Consider the following 21,566-nt stretch of genomic DNA (forward strand, 5'->3'; position numbering starts at 1 on the left):
CTGGGAATTTACGGGAATTTCTGGGGAATTTCTGGGGAATTTTTGGGGAATTTCTGGGAAATTCCAGGAATTTTGGGGAGGTTTTTTTTGAATTTGGGGGAATTTCCGGGAATTTTGGGGGACTTTTGAGGATTTCCGGAAATTTCTGGGAATTTCCAGGAATTTTTTGAGGATTTCTGGGAATTTCTGGGAATTTCCAGGAAATTCTGGGAGTTTTTGGGAACTTATGGGTGTTTTTGGGAATTTTTGGGAATTTCTGGGAAGTTCCGGGAAGTTCTGGGAATTTTCGGGAATTTTTTGTGAATTTCTGGGAAATTTGGGGAACTTTTGGGAATTTCTGGGAATTTTTTTTGAATTTTGGGGAATTTTGGGGAATTTCTGGGAATTTACGGGAATTTACGGGAATTTCTGGGGATTTTCTGGGGAATTTTTGGGGAATTTCTGGGAAATTCCAGGAATTTTGGGGAGGCTTTTTTTGAATTTGGGGGAATTTTCGGGAATTTTGGGGGACTTTTGAGGATTTCCGGAAATTTCTGGGAATTTCCAGGAATTTTTTGAGAATTTCTGGGAATTTCTGGGAATTTCCAGGAAATTCTGGGAGTTTTTGGGAACTTATGGGTATTTTTGGGAATTTCTGGGAAGTTCCGGGAATTTTCGGGAATTTTTTGGGAATTTACGGGAATTTTTTGCAGAATTTTTGGAGAATTTTTGGGGAATTTCTGGGAAATTCCAGGAATTGTTGGGGAGGTTTTTTTTGAATTTGGGGGAATTTCCGGGAATTTTGGGGGACTTTTGAGAATTTCCAGGAATTTCTGGGAATTTCCGGGAATTTTTTGAGGATTTCTGGGGATTTCTGGGAATTTCTGGGAATTTCCGGGAATTTTTTGAGAATTTCTGGGAATTTCTGGGAATTTCCAGGAAATTCTGGGAGTTTTTGGGAACTTATGGGTATTTTTGGGAATTTCTGGGAAGTTCCGGGAATTTTGGGGAGTTTTTTTTTTAATTTGGGGGAATTTCCGGGAATTTTGGGGGACTTTTGAGAATTTCCGGAAATTTCTGGGAATTTCCGGGAATTTCCAGGAAATTCTGCGAATTTTTTTGGGCGTTTTATTGGAATTTTTGGGAATTTCTGGGAATTTCCGGGAAGTTCTGGGAATTTCTGGGAATTTACGGGAATTTCTGGGGATTTTCTGGGGAATTTTTGGGGAATTTCTGGGAAATTCCAGGAATTTTGGGGAGGCTTTTTTTGAATTTGGGGGAATTTCCGGGAATTTTGGGGGACCTTTTGAGAATTTCCAGAAATTTCTGGGAATTTCCGGGAATTTTTTGAGAATTTCTGGGAATTTCTGGGAATTTCTGGGAATTTCCAGGAAATTCTGGGAGTTTTTGGGAACTTATGGGTATTTTTGGGAATTTCTGGGAATTTCCGGGAAGTTCCGGGAATTTTCGGGAATATTTTTGGAATTTCTGGGAATTTTGGGGAATTTTGGGGAATTTCTGGGAAATTCCAGGAATTTCTGGGGAATTTTTGCGGAATTTTTGGGGAATTTTTGGGGAATTTCTGGGAAGTTCCAGGAATTGTTGGGGAGGTTTTTTTTGAATTTGGGGGAATTTCCGGGAATTTTGGGGGACTCTTGAGAATTTCTGGGAATTTCTGGGAATTTCCGGGAATTTTTTGAGAATTTCTGGGAATTTTTTGAGGATTTCTGGGAATTTCCAGGAAATTCTGGGAGTTTTTGGGAACTTATGAGTGTTTTTGGGAATTTCTGGGAATTTCCGGGAAGTTCCAGGAATTTTCGGGAATTTTTTTGGCATTTCTGGGAATTTTGGGGAATTTCTTGGGAATTTCTGGGAATTTCCAGGAATTTTGGGGAATTTTGGGGAACTTTTGGGAATTTCCGGGAATTTTTTGGGAATTTCTGGGAATTTTGGGGAATTTCTGGGGAATTTTTGGGGAATTTTTTTGGAATTTCTGGGAAGTTCCAGGAATTTTGGGGAGGTTTTTTTTGAATTTGGGGGAATTTCCGGGAATTCTGGGGGACTTTTGAGAATTTCCAGAAATTTCTGGGAATTTCCGGGAATTTTTTGAGGATTTCTGGGAATTTCTGGGAATTTCCAGGAAATTCTGGGAGTTTTTGGGAATTTATGGGTGTTTTTGGGAATTTCTGGGAAGTTCCGGGAAGTTCTGGGAATTTTCGGGAATTTTTTGGGAATTTCTGGGAAATTTGGGGAACTTTTGGGAATTTCTGGGAATTTCTGGGAATTTTTTGAGGATTTCTGGGAATTTCTGGGAATTTCCGGGAATTTTTTGAGGATTTCTGGGAATTTCTGGGAATTTCTGGGAATTTCCGGAAATTCTGGGAGTTTTTGGGAACTTATGGGTATTTCTGGGAAGTTCCGGGAAGTTCCGGGAATTTTCGGGAATTTTTTGGGAATTTCTGGGAATTTTGGGGAATTTTGGGGAATTTCTGGGAAATTCCAGGAATTTTGGGGAATTTTGGGGAACTTTTGGGAATTTCCGGGAATTTTTTTTGAATTTTGGGGAATTTTGGGGAATTTCTGGGGAATTTTTGGGGAATTTCTGGGAAATTCCAGGAATTTTGGGGAGGCTTTTTTTGAATTTGGGGGAATTTCCGGGAATTTTGGGGGACTTTTGAGAATTTCCGGGAATTTCCGGGAATTTTTTGAGAATTTCTGGGAATTTCTGGGAATTTCCAGGAAATTCTGGGAGTTTTTGGGAACTTATGGGTATTTTTGGGAATTTCTGGGAATTTCTGGGAAGTTCCGGGAATTTTTGGGGAATTTCTGGGAATTTTGGGGAATTTCGGGGAAATTCCAGGAATTTTGGGGAATTTTGGGGAACTTTTGGGAATTTCTGGGAATTTCCGGGAAGTCCTGGGAATTTTTTGGGAATTTCCGGGAATTTTGGGGAATTTCTGGGGAATTTCTGGGAAATTCCAGGAATTTTGGGGAACTTTTGGGGAATTTCTGGGAATTTCCGGGAAGTTCCGGGAATTTTTGGGGAATTTCCGGCCATTTCTGGGAATTCCCGAGGCTCTCGTGGCGATTTTGGGGCGTTTTCCCCGTTTTTGGGGCGTTTTCCCCGTTTTTGGGGTCTCACCTGAGCTCCGACCACGCCGGGGGGGCCGGGGGGGCCGGGTTTGCCTTGGAAGCCCTGGGGGGAAAAAGGGGAATTTTGGGGAATTTTGGGGAATTTCGGGGAATTTCGGGGGGTTTTGGGGAATTTGGGGGGTGGGGAAAAGGGGGGTTTGGGGGGAAGTTTGGGGATTTTGGGGTTATTTGGGGGGGTTTTGGGGGATTTGGGGAGTTTAGGGGGGATTTTGATGGGATTTGAGGGGAATTTGGGGGGATTTTGGGGGGATTTTGGAGGAATTTGGGGGATTTCAGGGGATTTAGGGGAATTTTGGGGAATTTTGGAGGAATTTGGGGGGGATTTTGTGGGAATTTTGGGGATTTTGGAGGGATTTGGGTGGGATTTGGGGAATTTTGGGAAGGTCTGGGGGGATTTGGGGGGAATTTTAGGAATTGGGGGAATTTCGGGGGCTGGGGAAAAGGGGGATTTGGGGGGTTGGGGATTTGGGGGGAAATTTGGGAATTTTGGGGGGTTTCGGGAATTTCTGGGGGGATTTGGGGAATTTTGGGGGGATTTTGGAGGGAAATTGGAGGGATTTTGGATAATTTGGGGGGGTTTGGGGGAATTTTGGGGGGATTTTGGGGGGATTTGGGGAGTTTTGGAGGGATTTGGGGGGGATTTGGGGGGAATTTTGGGGGGATTTTGGAGGGATTTGGGGGGGATTTGGAGGATTTTGGGGGTTTTGGGAGTCAGGGATTTTTTTTGGGGGGGGGTCCGGAAGGGATTTTGGGGGGGATTTGGGGTTTTGGGGGGTGATTTTGGTTTTTTTGGGGGGGGGCAATTTGGAGGTTTTTGGGAGGATTTGGGGGATTTTGTGGGGGTTTTGGGGGAGATTTTGGGGCAATTTAGGGGAATTTAGGGGGATTTGGGGGGGATTTGGGTTTGGGGGGCGGATTGGATTTTTTGGGGGGTTTTTGGGTGGTTTTTTGGGGGGGGTTGGGGGTTTTTTTGGGGGGTTTTGGGGGGTTTTGGTGGTTTTTTGGGGGGTTTTGGGGGATCTTGGGTGGGTTTTGGGGGGGTTTTGGGGGTTTTTTGGGGGGGTTTTGTGGGGTTTTGGGGGGTCTTGGGAGGGGTTTTGGGGGGGTTGGGTTTTTTTGGGGGGGTTTTGGGGGGTTTGGGGGGTTTTTGTGGGGTTTTTGGGGGGTTTGGGGGGATTTTGGTGGTTTTTTGGGGGGGTTTGGGGTTTTTTTGGGGGGGGTTTGGGGGGTTTTGGGGGGTTTTGGGGGGGTTTTGGGGGGTTTGGTGTTTTTTTGGGGGGTTTTTGGGGGGTTTTGATGGTTTTTTGGGGGGTTTTGGGGGGTTTTTGGGGTCACTCACGCCGTCTCCACGCTGCCCGGGGTGCCCGGGGATCCCGTCCTTGCCGGGGGGGCCCTTTGGGAGGGGGGGAGGGGCAAAAATTGGCCTGGGGGGGTCCCCAAAATTTTGGGGGGGTTGTCCCCAATTTTGGGGGTTTTTCCCCATTTTTTGGAGGTTTTTCCCCCAAATTTTGAGCGGTTTTTCCCCATTTTTTGGAGATTTTTTTCCTATTTTGGGGGGTTTTTTCCCCATTTTTTGGAAGTTTTTTCCCATTTTTGGGGGTTTTCCCCCATTTTTGGGGGGTTTTCTCCCCCATTTTTTGGTGTTCTCCCCTCCCCCGCCCCCATTTTTGGAGGATTTTCCCCCAAATTTTTGGGACTTTTCCCCCATTTTTGGAGGTTTCCCCCCCCATTTTTTGGAGTTTTTTTTCCTAATTTTGGGGGTTTTTTCCCAATTTTTGGGTTTTTTTCCCCATTTTTTGGAGGGTTTTTTCCTATTTTTGGGGGTTTTTTCCATTTTTTGGAGGTTCTTTCCCCATTTTTGGGGGGTTTTTCCCATTTTGGGGGGGTTTTTCCCAATTTTACGGTTTTTTCCCCCCATTTTTTGGTGGGTTTTTTCCCCCAGTTTTGGAGGTTTTTCCCCCAAACTTTTGGGATTTTTTTCCCATTTTTGGAGGTTTTTTCCCATTTTTGGGTGGTTTTTTCCCCAATTTTGGGGGTTTTCCCATATTTCGGAGTTTTTTTCCCTAATTTTTTGGAGGTTTTTTCCCATTTTTGGAGGATTTTTTCCTAATTTTTGGGGTTTTTCCCCCATTTTTGGAGGTTTTTTCCCCAATTTTTTTTGGGTTTGGTTTTTTTTTCCCCACTTTTTTTGGAGGATTTTCCCCCAAATTTTTGGGGGTTTTTCCCTATTTTTTGGAAAGTTTTTTCCCAATTTTTGTTGGGGTTTTTTTCCCCATTTTTTGGGATTTTCCCCCAATTTTTTGGGCTTTCCCCCCCATTTTTTGTTCCCCCCCCTTTCTTGGCTTTCCCCCCATTTTTTTCGGTTTTTTCCCCCCCAAATTTTGTTTCCTTTCCCAAATTTTGGGGGTTTTTTTCCCAAATTTTGGGGTTTATTTCCCAAACTTTGGGGTTTTTTTCCCAAATCCGGGGTTTTTTCCCCCATTCCGGGGTTACTCACGGGGGGCCCTTTGGGGCCGGGGAAGCCGCTGGGGCCCTGGGGGCCGGGGGTGCCCTGGGGGGGAGGGGAGGGGACGGTCAGGACCCCCCCAAAATTCCCCAAATTCCCCCAAAATTCCCAAATTCCCCCAAGTTCCCAAAATTCCGAAAAATCCCTAAAAATTCCCCCCTAAAATTCCCCAAAAAATCCCCCTAAAATGCCCCAAATTGCCCCGAAATCTCCCCAAATTCCCCCCCAAATTCCCCCCCAAAATTCCCAAAATTGCCCCCAAAATCCCCCCCAAATTCCCGCAAATTCCCAAAATCCAACCAAAATTCCCCCCCAAATCCCCCCTCAAATTCCCAAAAATCCCCCAAAATTTCCCCCAAATCCCCCCTAAAATTCCCCCCCAAATCCCCCCAAATTCCCCCAAATTCCCCCCCAAATCCCCCCAAATTTTCCCCCAAATTCCCCAAATCTCCCCCAAAATCCCCCCAAATGCCCCCAAATCTCCCCCAAATTTCCCCAAATCTTCCCCAAATTCCCCCCAAAAATCCCCCCCAAAATTCCCCCCAAATCCCCCCTAAAATCCCCCAAATTCCCCAAAATCCCCCAAAATTCTCCCTAAAATCCCCCCAAATTCCCCCCAAAATCCCCCAAATTCACCCCAAATTTCCCCAAATTCCCCCAAATTCCCCCCAAATCCCCAAAATCCCCCCAAATCTCCCCCAAAATCCCCTCAAAATCCACCAAAATTCCCCCAAATGCCCCCAAATCTCCCCCAAATTTCCCCAAATCTTCCCCAAATTCCCCCCAAAAATCCCCCCCAAAATTCCCCCCAAATCCCCCCTAAAATCCCCCCAAATCCCCCCTAAAATCCCCCAAATTCCCCAAAATCCCCCAAAATTCTCCCCAAAATCCCCCCAAATTCCTCCAAATCCCCCAAATTCCCCAAAATCCCCCAAAATTCTCCCTAAAATCCCCCCAAATTCCCCCCAAAATCCCCCAAATTCACCCCAAATTTCCCCAAATTCCCCCAAATTCCCCCCAAATCCCCAAAATCCCCCCAAATTTCCCCAAATCTCCCCCAAAATCCCCTCAAAATCCACCAAAATTCCCCCAAATGCCCCCAAATCCCCCAGATTCCCCCAAATTCCTCCCAAAATCCCCCCCAAATCCCCCAAATCCCCCAAATTCCCCAAAATCCCTCCCCAAAATCCCCAAAATTCCCCCCAAAATCCGCCCAAAATCCCTCCAAAATCCCCAAATCCCCCTAAACTCCCCCCAAATTCCTCCAAATTCCCCCCCAAAATCCCCAAAATTCCCCCAAAATCCCCCCAAAATCCCCAAATCCCCCCAAATCCCCCCAAATTCCCCCCCAAAATCCCCAAAATTCCCCCCAAAATCCGCCCAAAATCCCCAAAATCCCCCCACAATTCCCCAAATCCCACCCGGGACCCCCCAAAATTCCCCAAAATTCCCCAAATTCCCCAAAATTCCCCAAATCGCCCCAAATTGCCCCAAATCCCCCCGCACTCACGCGCTCCCCGGGGGGTCCGTGGGGTCCGTCACTCCCGGATGTTCCCTGGATTTGGGGAGAAAAGCGGGAAAAGGAGGAAATTTGGGGCTCTCCCCCCACCCCAACCCCCCCCAAATTCCCCCAAATTCCCCAAATCCTCCCAACCCCCCCCCAAATTCCCATAAATTGCCCCAAATCGCCCCAAAATCCCCCAAAATCTCCCCCAAACCCCGTGAAAATTCCCCAAATCTCCCAATATTCCCCAAAATTCCCCCAATTCCCAAGAAATTCCCCCCAAAATTCCCCCAAATCCCCCGAAATCCCCCCAAAATCCCCTAAAAATCCCAAAAATTCCTCCAGATCCCACCCAAATCCCCCCAAATCCCAAAAAATTCCCCCCAAAATTCCCCCAAAATCCCCAAAATCCAAAAAAATCCCCCCAAAATCCCCCCAAATTCCCCCAATTCCCCCCCAAATCCCCCCAAATTCCCCAAAAATCCTCTCAAAATGCCCAAATTATCCCCAAAATCCCCCCAAATCCTCCCAAATCCCCTCAAAACTCCCCCAAAATCCCCCCGAAATCCCCTGAAATTCCCCAAATTTCCCCCCAAAATCCCCCAAGTTCCCCCAAAATCCCCCAAAATCCCCTAAAAAACCCCAAAATCCCCCAAATCCCCCCAAATTCCCTCAAGTCCCAGAAAATCCCCCCAAAGCCCCCCCAATTCCCCCCAAAATCCCCCAAAATGCCCCAAAATCCCCCCAAAATTCCCCAAAATTCCCCCAATTCCCCCCAAAATCCCCCAAAAAATACCCCCAAAATCCCCCCAAAATGCCCCAAAATTCCCCCAATTCCCCCCCAAATCCCCCCAAATTCCCCAAAAATCCTCTCAAAATGCCCAAATTATCCCCAAAATCCCCCCAAATCCTTCCAAATCCCCTCAAAACTCCCCCAAAATCCCCTGAAATTCCCCAAATTTCCCCCCAAATTTCCCCCCAAAATCCCAGAAAATGCCCCCAAAATTCCCTCAAAATCCACCCCCAACTCCCCAAAATCCCCCAAAATCCCCCAAAATCCCCCCCAAATCCCCTAAAAAACCCCAAAATCCCCCAAATCCCCCCAAATTCCCTCGTCCCAGAAAATCCCCCAAAGCCCCCCAAATCCCCCCAAAATCCCCCAAAATGCCCCAAAATTCCCCCAGATCCCCCCAAATTCCCCCAATTCCCCCCCAAGACCCCTAAAACCCCCCCAAATCCCCCAAAATCCCCCCAAATCCCCCCAAAATCCACCCCCAATTTCCCAAAATCCCCCCAAAATCCACCCCCAATTCCCCAAAATCCCCCAAGTTCCCCCCAAATCCCCTCAAATCCCCCCAAAATCCCCTAAAAATCCCCCCAAATCCCCCCAAAATCCCCCCAAATCCCCCAAGTTCCCCCCAAATCCCTGAAATCCCCCCCCAAAATCCCCTAAAAAACCCCAAAATTCCCCAAAATCCCCCAAATTCCCACCTTGGCTCCCGATTTCCCGGTGGCTCCGCGGGGTCCCCGCTGTCCCCTGGGGCCCTGCCGGCCACGAAGGGGTTAAAAAGGGGCGGATTTGGGGCAATTCCCCAAATTTTTGGGGTGAAATCGAGGGGTTTTGGGGCTTCCCCAACTCACGGAGGGGCCGCGCTCCCCCCGGGGCCCCGATTTTCCAGAGAAACCCTGGGAAAAAAAACACAAAAAAACCGGGAATTTCCTCAGGGAATTTTGGGGGATTTTGGGCCCCCAAATGGATCCCGAAATTTGGGATTTTAGGGAGGGAAAATTTGGGAATTTGGGAATTTTTTGGGGGGGGGTCGCTCACCCGCGCCCCCTTCTCGCCGCTGCTTCCCGGGAATCCCGGGAATCCCTGGGAGCCCTGGAGGGGAAAATTCGGGATTTTGGGGGGATTTGGAAGGAGATTTGGGGGAAATTTGGGGATTTTGGGGGGAATTTGGGGATTTTGGGGGGAATTTGGGGGGATTTGGGGATTTTGGGGGGAAACTGGGGGGAATTTGGGGGGAATTTGGGGATTTCAGGGGAATTTTTGGGGAATTTGGGGATTTCGGGGGGAATTTTGGGGAATTTGGGGATTTTGGGGGGAAATTTGGGGGAAATTTGAGGATTTGGGGGGAATTTGGGGGATTTTGGGGGGAATTTGGGGGAAATTTGGGGATTTGGGGGGAATTTGGGGGAAATTTGGGGATTTTGGGGGGAATTTGGGGGAAATTTGGGGATTTTGGGGGGAATTTGGGGGGAATTTTGGGGATTTGGGAGGACTTTGGAGGAATTTGGGGGGAATTTGGGGATTTCGGGGGGAATTTAGGGAAAATTTGGGGATTTTGGGGGGAATTTGGGAGAAATTCGGGGATTTGGGGGGAATTTGGGGGAAATTTTGGGGATTTTGGGGGGAAATTGGGGATTTTGGGGGGAATTTGGGGGAAATTTGGGGAAATTTGGGGATTTGGGGGGAATTTGGGAGGAATTTGGGGAAAATTTGGGGATTTGGGAGGAATTTGGGGATTTGGGGGGAAATTTGGGGGAAATTTGGGGATTTGGGGGAATTTGGGGGAATTTGGGGGGAATTTGGGGATTTCAGGGGAATTTGGGGATTTGGGGGAATTTGGGGGATTTTGGGGGGAATTTGGGGGGAATTTGGGGGGAATTTGGGGATTTGGGGGGAATTTGGGGGAAATTTGGGGATTTGGGGGGAATTTGGGGGAATTTGGGGGAATTTGGGGATTTCAGGGGGAATTTGGGGGGAAATTTGGGGATTTCAGGGGAATTTTGGGGGAATTTGGGGATTTCGGGGGGAATTTGGGGGGAATTTGGGGATTTGGGGGGAATTTGGGGGGAAATTTGGGGATTTTGGGGAAATTTGGGGGGAAATTTGGGGATTTTGGGGGGAATTTGGGGGAAATTTGGGGGAATTTGGGGGAAATTTGGGGATTTTGGGGGGAATTTGGGGGGAATTTGGGGGATTTTGGGGGTGAATTTGGGGGGGAATTTGGGGGGAATTTGGGGATTTGGGGGGAATTTGGGGGGAAATTTCGGGATTTTGGGGAAATTTGGGGGGAATTTGGGGGAAATTTGGGAGGAATTTGGGAAAAAATTGGGGATTTGGGGGGAATTTGGGGGAAATTTGGGAGGAATTTGGGAAAAAATTGGGGATTTGGGAGGAATTTGGGGGGAATTTGGGGAAATTTGGGGATTTGGGGGGAATTTGGGGATTTTGGGGGGAATTTGGGGGGAATTTGGGGATTTTGGGGGGAATTTGGGGGAATTTGGGGGGAATTTGGGGGAAATTTGGGGATTTTGGGGGGAATTTGGGGATTTGGGGAGGAATTTGGGGGGATTTTGGGGGGAATTTGGGGATTTCAGGGGAATTTTGGGGGAATTTGGGGATTTTGGGGGGAATTTGGGGGAATTTGGGGATTTTGGGGGAATTTGGGGGAAATTTGGGGATTTGGGGGGAATTTAGGGAAAATTTGGGGATTTTGGGGGGATTTTGGGGGAAATTTGGGGATTTTGGGGGGAATTTGGGGAATTTGGGGGATTTTTGGGGGAATTATGGGGGAAATTTGGGGATTTTGGGGGGAATTTGGGGGGAATTTGGGGATTTCAGGGGAATTTTGGGGGAATTTGGGGAGAATTTGGGGATTTCAGGGGAATTTTGGGGGAAATTTGGGGATTTGGGGGGAATTTTGGGGGAAATTTGGGGATTTGGGGGGAATTTGGGGGAATTTGGGGGGAAGTTGGGGATTTCAGGGGAATTTTGGGGAAATTTGGGGAGAATTTGGGGGTTTCAGAGGAATTTTGGGGGAGATTTGGGGATTTCGGGGGAATTTTGGGGGGAATTTGGGAGGAATTTGGGGGAATTTGGGGGGAATTTGGGGATTTTGGGGGGAATTTGGGGGAAATTTGGGGAGAATTTGGGGATTTGGGGGGAATTTGGGGGAAATTTGGGGATTTTGGGGGGAAATTTGGGGGGAATTTGGGGGAAATTTGGGGATTTGGGAGGAATTTGGGGGATTTTGGGGGGAATTTGGGAGGAATTTGGGGGATTTGGGGGGGAATTTGGGGAATTTGGGGGAAATCTGGGGATTTGGGGGGAATTTGGGGATTTTGGGGAGGAATTTGGGAGAAATTGGGGATTTTGGGGGTTAAAATTGGGATATGGGGGAATTTGGGGGGGGAGAAGGGGATTGGAGGGAATTTGGGGTGGATTTTGGGGGGATTTCAGTGGGATTTGGGGAAATTTGGGGGAGATTTGGAATTGGGGTGGATTTTGGGATGGATTTGGGGCAGATTTGGGGAGATTTTTTGGGATTTTGGTGGATGTGGGGGGAGTTGGGGTGGATTTTGAGGGATTTGGGGTGGATTTGGGGTGGATTTGGGGTGGATTTGGGTGGATTTGGGGGATTTGGGTGGATTTGGGGCAGAGTTGGGTGGATTTGGGGTGGATTTGGGTGGATTTGGGGCAGATTTTGGGGTGGATTTGGGGGGATTTGGGGTGGATTTGGGGGGATTTGGGGCAGATTTGGGGCAGATTTTGGTGGATTTAGGGTGGATTTGGGGCAGATTTGGGGGGATTTGGGGTGGATTTGGGGCAGATTTGGGGAGATTTGGGGGGATTTTGGGGTGGATTTGGGGGGATTTGGGGCAGATTTGGGGCAGATTTGGGGAGATTTGGGGGGATTTTGGGGTCCCCCCGCTCACCTTGGGGCCCTGCCGCCCGGGGTACCCCGGGAGCCCCGGGACCCCCAACTTTCCCTGGAAAAAAAAAAACCCGAAGGAATTTGGGAAACCTCCCAAAATTCAGGAAAACACCCCAAATTCCCTTCCCCCCTCCTAAATCCCCTTTCCCCCCCAAAACTCCCCTTTTTTCCCCCCAAAACTCCCCTTTTCCACCCCAAAAAATCCCATTTGCCCTCCAATCCCCCCCACATTCCCCGGTTTTCCCCCCAAAATCCCATTTTCCCCCTTTTCCCCTCCTTTTTCCCCAAAAAATCCCTTTTTCCCCCTCATTTTTTCCCCAATTTCCCCTCATTTTCCCCCCTTTTCCCCCCATTTTTCCCAATTTTCCCTGATTTTTTCCCTTCTTTCCCATTCCCCTCATTTCCCCCCTTTTTTCCCCATTTTTCCCCCATTCCCCCCCTTTTGTCCCCCAAATTTCCCCTTTTTTTTCCCCAGATCCCCAATTTTCCACAATTTTCCCACAATTTTTCCCATTTTCCCCCCATTTTCCCCCAGTTTTCCCCAATTTCCTTCAATTTTTCCCGTTTTTTCCCATTTTCCCTCACTTCCCCCCAATTTTTGCCCAATTTTTTCCCATTTCCCCCCCTTTTTTCCCCCAGTTTTCCCCAATTCCCCCATTTTTTCCCCAATTCCCCAATTTCCCCCATTTCCCCAAGTTTTCCCCCCAATTTTCCCCCTTTTTTTCCCTCAATCCCAATTTTCCACAATTTTCCCACATTTTTCCCATTTCCCCCCATTTTTTCTCATTTTTCCCCAATTTCCCCCCATTTCCCCCCCATTTTTCCCAATTTTCCTGCAATCTTTCCCAATTTTTCCCATTTTCCCCCATTTTCCGCCCATTTCCCCCCCATTTTCCCCCATTTTTCCCCATTTCCCCCAAATTTCCCCATTTTTTTTCCCAAATCCCCAATTTTCCACAATTTTCCCACAATTTTTCCCTTTTTCCCCCATTTCCCCCCAGTTTTCCCCAATTTCCTTCAATTTTTCCCATTTTTTCCCACTTTCTCCCCAATTTTTTCCCCCAATTTTTCCCGTTTTCCTCCCTTTTTTCCCCCAGTTTTCCCCAATTTCCCCCCTTTTTTCCCCAAATCACAATTTCCCCCAGTTTTTCCCATTTTCCCCCCATTTCCCCAATTTTCCCCCATTTTTCCCCCATTTCCCCCATTTTTCCGCCCATTCCCCCTCATTTCCCCCCATTTTTCCCTATTTCCCCCCAATTTTCCCAATTTTTTCCCCCAAATCCCCATTTTCCCCCATTTTTTTCCCCACAATTTTTCCCAATTTTCCCCCATTTTCACCCATTTTTTTCCCCACAATTTCTTCCATTTTCCCCCCATTTTTTCCCCATTTTTTTCCCTCAATTTTTCCAATTTTCCCCCATTTCCCCCCATTTTTCCCCCCATTTTCCCCATTTTCCCCCAATTTTCCCCATTTCCCCCCATTTCCCCAATTTTCCTGCAATTTTCCCCCATTTTTCCCATTTCCCCCATTTTTCCGCCCATTCCCCCTCATTTCCCCCCATTTTTCCCTATTTCCCCCCAATTTTCCCAATTTTTTCCCCCAAATCCCCAATTTCCCCACAATTTCCCCACAATTTTTCCCAATTTTCCCCCATTTTTTCCCCATTTTTTTCCCCACAATTTCCCCCCATTTTCCCCCATTTTTTTCCCCACAATTTTTCCCAATTTTCCCCCATTTCCCCCCATTTTTTCCCCCACAATTTTTCCCAATTTCCCCCATTTCCCCCTATTTTTTTCCCCACAATTTTTCCCAATTTCCCCCATTTCCCCCCATTTTTTCCCCCACAATTTTTCCCAATTTTCCCCAATTTTCCCCCATTTTTTTCCCCACAATTTTTCCCAATTTTCCTGCAATTTTCCCCAATTTTTCCCATTTCCCCCCATTTTCCCCCATTTTTTTCCCCACAATTTTCCCCAATTTTCCTGCAATTTTCCCCAATTTTTCCCATTTCCCCCCATTTTCCCCCATTTTCCCCCCAATTTTCACCATTTCCCCCCATTTTTCCCAATTTCCCCCCGTTTTCCCCCATTTCCCCCCTTTTCCCGCCATTTTCCCCCCAAACCCCCCCCGAATTCCCCAAATTCCCCCAAATTGCCCAAAATTCACCTTTTCTCCCCCAAATCCGGGGGCTCCGGGGTCTCCGGGGGGTCCCGAGCGCCCTTTGGGACCCTCGGGGCCGTCGCTGCCCCGGGAGCCGGGGACCCCAAAATCACCCTGCGCGAAAAACCGGCAATTTCGGGGGGAAAATTGGGGGAAAAAATGGGGAAATTGGGAAAAAATGGGGAAAAATGGGGAAAAATTCGGAAAAATTGGGGATTTTGGGGAAAAAAATTGGGAAAATTCAGGGGTTTGGGGGGGTTGGGGGAGCCCAAGGTGGGCCTGAGGGAAAAATTGGGAATTTCGGGGTGGGAAAATGGGGGGGAAATTGGGGAAAAATTGGGGAAAATGGGGAAAATTTGGGAAAATTGGGGGAAAATGGGGGGAAAACTGGGGGGGAAATGGGGGAAAATTGGGAAAAATTTGGGGGGAAAAGTGGGAAAAAATTGGGAGAAATTGGGGATTTGGGGAAAAATGGGGGAAACTGGGAGGAAAATTTGGGGAAATTGGGGAAAAATTTGGGGAAAATTTGGGGAAAATTGGGGAAAAATGGGGAAAATTGGGGGAAAATGGGAAAAAATGGGGGAAAATTGGGGATTTTGGGGGAAAATTTGGGATTTTGGGGGGGCTTGGGGGAGCCCAAGATGGGCCTGAGGGAAAAATTGGGAATTTCGGGGTGGGAAAATGGGGAAAAATTGGGGGAAATTGGGGAAAATGGAGAAAATTTGGGGAAAATGGGGGGAAATTGGGGGAAAATGGGGGAAAATTGGGGAAAATTGGGGGAAAATGGGGGAAAATTAGGGAAAATTGGGAAAAATTTTGGGGGAAAAAGTGGGAAAAATTGGGAGAAATTGGGGATTTGGGGGAAAAATGGGGGAAACTGGGGGGAAAATGGGAAAATTTGGGGAAATTGGGGAAAAATTTGGGGAAAATTGGGGAGAAATTGGGGAAAATTGGGGGAAATTGGGGAAAAATGGGGGAAATGGTGGAAAATTGGGGATTTGGGGGGAAATTTGGGGATTTTGGGGGGGGTTGGGGGAGCCCAAGATGGGCCTGAGGGAAAAATTGGGAATTTCGGGGTGGGAAAATGGGGGAAAATTGGGGGAAATTGGGGATTTGGGGGAAAATTTGGGAAAAATTGGGGAAAATTGGGGGAAAATGGGGGAAAATTGGGGAAAATTGGGGGAAAATGGGGGAAAATTAGGGAAAATTGGGAAAAATTTTGGGGGAAAAAGTGGGGAAAATTGGGAGAAATTGGAGATTTGGGGGAAAAATGGGGGAAACTGGGGGGAAAATGGGAAAATTTGGGGAAATTGGGGAAAAATTTGGGGAAAATTGGGGAGAAATTGGGGAAAATTGGGGGAAATTGGGGGAAAATGGGAAAAAATGGGGGAAAATTGGGGATTTTGGGGGAAAATTTGGGATTTTGGGGGGGCTTGGGGGAGCCCAAGATGGGCCTGAGGGAAAAATTGGGAATTTCGGGGTGGGAAAATGGGGGGAAAACGGGAAAATTTGGGGGAAATTGGGGAAATGGGGGAAAAATGGGGAAAACTGGGGGGAAATGGGGGAAAATTGGGAAGAATTTTGGGGGAAAAAGTGGGAAAAATTGGGAGAAAATGGGGATTTGGGGGAAAAATGGGGGAAACTGGGGGGAAAATGGGAAAATTTGGGGAAATTGGAGGAAAATGGGGGAAAAGGGGGGAAAATTGGGGAAAATTGGGGGAAATTTAGGGATTTTTGGGGGGCTTGGGGGAGCCCAAGATGGGCCTGAGGGAGAAATTGGGAATTTCGGGGTGGGAAAATGGGGGGAAAATGGGGGAAATTGGGGAAAAAGGGGAAAATTGGGGAAAATGGGGAAAAATTGGGAAAATTTGGGGGATTTTGGGGGAAAATGGGGGGAAAATGGGGGAAAATGGGGGAAAATTGGGGATTTGAGGGGAAAATGGGGAAAATTGGGGGGAAATGGGGGAAAAAGGGGGAAAAATTTTGGGGGAAAAGTGGGAAAAAACTGGGAGAAATTGGGGATTTGGAGGAAAAATGGGGGAAATTTGGGGAAATTATGGGGAAATTGGGAAAACTTGGGAAAAATGAGGGAAAATGAGGGGAGAAATGGGGGGAAAAGGGGGAAAATGGGGAAAATGGGGGGAAAATGGGAAAAAATGGGGGGAAATGGGGAAAAATGGGGGGAAATGGGGGAAAAAGGGGGGAAATTGGGGGGAAATGGGGGAAAAATGGGAATAAATGGGGAAAATTGAGGGGGAAAAGGGAAAAAATGGGGGAAAATGGGGGAAAATGGGGGGAAATGGGATTTTTGGGGTAGAAAAACGGGAATTTGGGAGATTCCAGGAGGAATTTGGGGTCCCGGGGGGGTTTTGGGGTCCCCAAATTCCCACTCACCCGATCCCCTTTGAGTCCCACGTCCCCCTTGAATCCCGGCGCTCCTTCCTCGCCCTGCGGTGGGAATTTGGGGCATTTTGGGGCATTTTGGGGCATTTTGGGGGATTTGAGGGGATTTGAGGGGATTTGGGGATTTTTTGGGGGGATTTTGGGAGGATTTGGGGTCCAAAATTTGGGGGGGGGGGGGGGTGGCACCAACCTTCTCCCCCTTGTGCCCCTTCAGCCCCCGGATGCCGTCGATTCCCTACGGAAAACGGGGGAAAATCGGGAAAAATCGGGAAAAATGGGGAAAAAATCGGGAAAAATGGGGGAAAAAAACCCAAAATTCCTCGTTCCGGGGCGGGATCCCAAAATTTTTGGGGGGGGATCCCCCAAATTTCTCACCTTGAGCCCGCGGGGTCCGGGGTAGCCCAGGGGACCTTGGGGACCTGCGGGACCCTGGGAGGGGATTTTGGGGGGGATTTAGGGGGGTGGAGCCCAAAAATTGGGGGATTTTGGGGGATTTTGGGGGATTTTGGGGGATTTTGGGGGGATTTGGGGGAATTTGGGGGGATTTGGGGGGATTTTGGCAGAGTTTTGGGTAATTTGGGATGGAGTTTGGAAGGATTTTGAGGGGATTTGGGGGGATTTTGTGGGGATTTTGTGGGGATTTGGGGTGGATTTGGGTAATTTGGGATGGATTTTGGGGGATTTTAGGGGATTTGGGGGGGGATTGGGGGGATTTTGGGTGGATTTGGAGGGATTTGGGGGGATTTGGGGATTTTTTTGGGTAATTTGGGATGGATTTGGGGGGTAATTTTGGGGGATTTGTAGGATTTGGGGGGATTTTGGGAGAATTCGGAGACAATTTGGGGGGATTTTGGAGGGATTTGGGATGGATTTGGGGGCATTTGGGGATTTTTTGGAGGGTTTTGGGGTATTTTGGGGGGATTTTGAGGGGATTTGGGGATGGATTTGGGGTGCTTTGAGAGATTTTGGAGTATTTCCAGGGGTTTAGGGAGATTTTGGGGTGCTTGGGGGGGGGTTGGGGATTTTGGGGAGATTTTGGGAGCTTTTTGGGGGCATTTTAGGATGGATTTGGGGTATTTTAGGGGGATTTAGGAGGATTTGGGGGGAATTTTGGGGGGTATTTTAGGATCGATTTCGGGTATTTTGAGGGGTTTGGGGATGGATTTGGGGGATTTTGGGGGGATTTGGGGAGATTTTTAGGGTATTTTAGGATGGATTTGGGGTATTTGGAGGGATTTGGGACAGATTTGGGACAGATTTGGGGGATTTGGGGGGATTTTGGGGGGTTTTGGGGTCACCTGGCTGCCCTTGGTGCCGGGGGGTCCCTCCTTGCCCGGGTGACCCTAAAAGAGGGGGAGGGGACCAAAAAAAGGGGTGGGGGGGACCCCAAAATTCACAGGGAGACCCCCCCAGACCCCAAATTTGGGGATTTTGGGGGTTTTTGGGGGGGATTTTTGGGTTTTTCGGGGGCACTCACGGGGGGTCCGTCGGATCCCGGCATTCCCGGTAATCCCGGTTTGCCCTGGGGGCCCTGCGGGGGAAATTTGGGGTCACCCCCAGCCCAAAATCAGGCCGGGAACCCCAAAATCCCCCCCAAAAACCCAGCCGGGAACCCCAAAATCAGCCCGGGAACCCCAAAATCAGCCCGGGGTACCCCAAAATTACCCCCAAAAACCCACCCAGGAACCCCAAAAACAGCCCGGGAACCCCAAAATTACCCCAAAAACCCAGCCGGGAACCCCAAAATCAGCCCGGGAACCCCAAAATTACCCCAAAAACCCACCCGGGAACCCCAAAATCAGCCCGGGAACCCCAAAAACCCACCCGGGAAACCCAAAATTACCCCCAAAAACCCACCCAGGAACCCCAAAATCAGCCCGGGAACCCCAAAAACCCACCCGGGAACCCCAAAATCAGCCCGGGAACCCCAAAATCCCCCCCCAAAAACCCACCCAGGAACCCCAAAATCAGCCCGGGGACCCCAAAATTACCCCCAAAAACCCAGCCGGGAACCCCAAAATCAGCCCGGGACCCCCAAAATCCCCCCCAAACCACCCGGGACCCCCCAAATCCCCCCCAAGGACCCCCAAAATCCCCCCAGAAATCACCCAGGATCCCCCAAATCCCCCCCGAGACCCCCAAAATCCCCCCCAAACCACCCAGGATCCCCCCAAAAAAACCACCCAGGACCCCCCAAATCCCCCCCGGGACCCCCAAAATCCCCCCCAAACCACCCAGGACCCCCCAAAATCCCCCCCAAACCACCCAGGATCCCCCCAAAAAAACCACCCAGGACCCCCCAAATCCCCCCCAAGGACCCCCAAAATTCCCCCCAAAACCACCCAGGATCCCCCAAATCCCCCCCGAGACCCCCAAAATCCCCCCAGAAATCACCCAGGATCCCCCCAAAAACCACCCAGGACCCCCCAAATCCCCCCCAAAATCCCCCCCAAGACCCCCAAAACCACCCAGGACCCCCCAAATCCCCCCGAGACCCCCAAAATCCCCCCCAAAACCACCCAGGACCCCCCAAATCCCCCCCGGGACCCCCAAAATCCCCCCCAAACCACCCAGAATCCCCCAAATCCCCCCCAAAATCCCCCCCAAGACCCCCAAAACCACCCAGGACCCCCCAAATCCCCCCCAGGACCCCCCCGGGACCCCTCCCCACCTTCTCTCCCGGGGGTCCCGTCGCTCCTTGGGGTCCGGGGAGCCCCTAAAAAAGTGGGGGAGGGGCGGCTCAGGAGCCCCCAAATTTGGGGGGGGGGAGGGAGCTCCGAAGCCTCCCCGACCCCCCAAATTTGGGGTTTTGGGGAGGGGTCTCACCTGAGTCCCGGGGGTCCCTTGGTGCCCGGGGGGTCCCGGCTCTCCCTGGGGGCCCTGCGGGGGGCGAACCCCAAATTTTAGGGGGGGAAAAGGTCCCGAATTTGGGGGGGGAACCCCCAAAAAATCTCCCCAAATCCCCCCGAGACCCAGCCAGGACCCCCCAAAATCCCCTTTTTCCACCCAAATTCCCCCCCAAAATCCCAAATTCCCCCCCAAAATCCCAAATTCCCCCCCAAAATCCCCTTTTTCCACCCAAATTTCCCCCCAAAATCCCAAATTCCCCCCCAAAATCCCCTTTTTCCACCCAAATTCTCTTTTTTCCTCCCACAAATTCCCAAATTCCCCCCAAAAATCTCCTTTTCCCCCCCAAAAATCCCCCTTTTCCACCCCCAATTCCCCCCCAAAAACCCCAAATTCCCTCCAAAATCCCCTTTTCCCCCCCAAATCCCCTTTTGCCCCCCCAAATTCCCAAATTCCCCCCGTGAATTCCCTTTTTTCCTCCCAAAAATTCCCAAATTCCCTCCCAAATTCCCCCCAAATTCCCAAATTCCCCCCCAAATTCCCCTTTTTCCACCCAAATTCCCCCCAAATTCCCTTTTATCCTCCAAAAAACCCCTTTTTCCCCCAAATTCCCCTCCCCCCCCCCCCGCAGGACCCCCCAAATTCCCTTTTTTCCTCCCCAAATTCCCCCCCAAAATCTCCTTTTCCCTCCAAAATCCCCTTTTTCCACCCAAATTCCCCCCAAAAATCCCAAAATCCTTCCCAAAATCCCCTCTTCCCCCCAAAAATCCCCTTTTTCCACCCAAATTCCCCCCCAAAATCCCAAATTCCCCCCCAAAATCCCAAAATCCCCCCCAAATCCCCTTTTTCCACCCAAATTCCCCCCCAAAATCCCAAATTCCCCCCCAAAATCCCAAATTCCCCCCCAAAATCCCCTTTTTCCACCCAAATTCCCCCCCAAATTCCCAAATTCCCCCCTGAATTCCTCCCCAAATTCCCCTTTTCCCACCCAAATTCCCAAATTCCCCTTTTTCCCCCCAAATTCCCCTCCCCCACCCCCCCCGCAGGACCCCCCAAATTCCCAAATTCCCCCGCTAGAATTCCCAAATTCCTCCCAGAAATTCCCCATTTCCCCCCCCCCAAATTCCCATTTTTCCCCCAAATTCCCATTTTCCCCCCCAAAATCCCCTTTTTCCCCCCAAACTCCCCTTTTTCCCACCCAAATTCCCCCCCAAATTCCCAAATTCCCCCCTGAATTCCTCCCCAAATTCCCTTTTTCCCCCCCGAATTCCCAAACTCCCCCCCCCAAAATCCCCTTTTTCCCCCCCAAATTCCCTTTTCTCCCCCCAAAATCCCCTTTTTTCACCCAAATTCCCAAATTCCCCCTTTCCCACCCCAAAACTCACCAGGTTCCCTTTGGGGCCGACGGCTCCGTCCGGGCCTCGGACGCCCTGGGGGGGTTTGGGGGGGACAAAAAAGGGAATTGGGGGGGTCCGGGGGGGTTTTGGGGGGGATTTTGGGGAGATTTGGGGGGATTTGGGGGAATTTTGGGGGGATTTGGGGGAATTTTGGGGGGATTTTGGGATTCTGGGGGATTTTGGAGGGATTTGGGGGGTCCTGGAGGGGATTTGGGGGGATTTTGGGGATTCTGGGGGAATTTGGGGTGGATTTGGGGGGTCCTGGAGGGATCTGGAGGGGTCCAGAGGGGATTTTGGGGGGATTTGAGGGGATTTTGGGGAGATTTGGGGGATCCTGAGGGGGATTGGGAGGGGGCAGGGGGGATTTGGGGGGGATTTGGGGGGGATTTGGGGGGTCCTGGAGGGGATTTGGGGGGATTTTGGGGGGATTTTGGGATTCTGGGGGAATTTGGGGGGGATTTGGGGGGTCCTGGAGGGGATTTTGGGGGATTTGGGGAGATTTGGGGGGATTTGGGGGGTCCTGGAGGGGATTTGGGGGGATTTTGGGGGGATTTGGGGGGATTTGGGGGGTCCTGGAGGGGATTTGGGGGGATTTTGGGGGGATTTTGGGATTCTGGGGGAATTTGGGGGGGATTTGGGGGGTCCTGGAGGGATCTGGAGGGGTCCAGAGGGGATTTGGGGGGATTTGGGGGGATTTTGGGGGGATTTTGGGGAGATTTGGGGGATCCTGAGGGGGATTGGGAGGGGGCAGGGGGGATTTGGGGGGGATTTGGGGGGGATTTGGGGGGTCCTGGAGGGGATTTTGGGGGATTTGGGGAGATTTGGGGGGATTTGGGGGGTCCTGGAGGGGATTTGGGGGGATTTTGGGGGGATTTGGGGGGAATTGGGGGGTCCT

At 49.8% G+C, this 21,566-nt stretch overlaps 1 protein-coding gene across 1 annotated transcript in view; it reads right to left on the reverse strand.

The window, feature by feature from the left end:
* Positions 1–21,566, reverse strand: part of LOC309584137 (uncharacterized protein) — a gene marked incomplete at both ends in the record, with an annotated part of 143,092 nt that overhangs the window by 88,275 nt on the left and 33,251 nt on the right. Inside the window, 17 exon segments of the mRNA XM_082300078.1 lie at positions 3,122–3,175; positions 4,472–4,525; positions 5,630–5,683; positions 7,149–7,193; positions 8,634–8,687; positions 8,784–8,828; positions 8,971–9,024; positions 11,865–11,918; positions 14,031–14,138; positions 16,419–16,472; positions 16,618–16,662; positions 16,803–16,856; positions 17,726–17,770; positions 17,905–17,958; positions 19,099–19,143; positions 19,254–19,307; positions 20,660–20,704. Of these exon segments, the coding sequence (XP_082156204.1) occupies positions 3,122–3,175; positions 4,472–4,525; positions 5,630–5,683; positions 7,149–7,193; positions 8,634–8,687; positions 8,784–8,828; positions 8,971–9,024; positions 11,865–11,918; positions 14,031–14,138; positions 16,419–16,472; positions 16,618–16,662; positions 16,803–16,856; positions 17,726–17,770; positions 17,905–17,958; positions 19,099–19,143; positions 19,254–19,307; positions 20,660–20,704 (918 nt within the window).

Source organism: Coloeus monedula (assembly GCF_965178545.1).
Source record: "Coloeus monedula genome assembly, chromosome: 36".
NCBI lineage: Eukaryota > Metazoa > Chordata > Aves > Passeriformes > Corvidae > Coloeus > Coloeus monedula.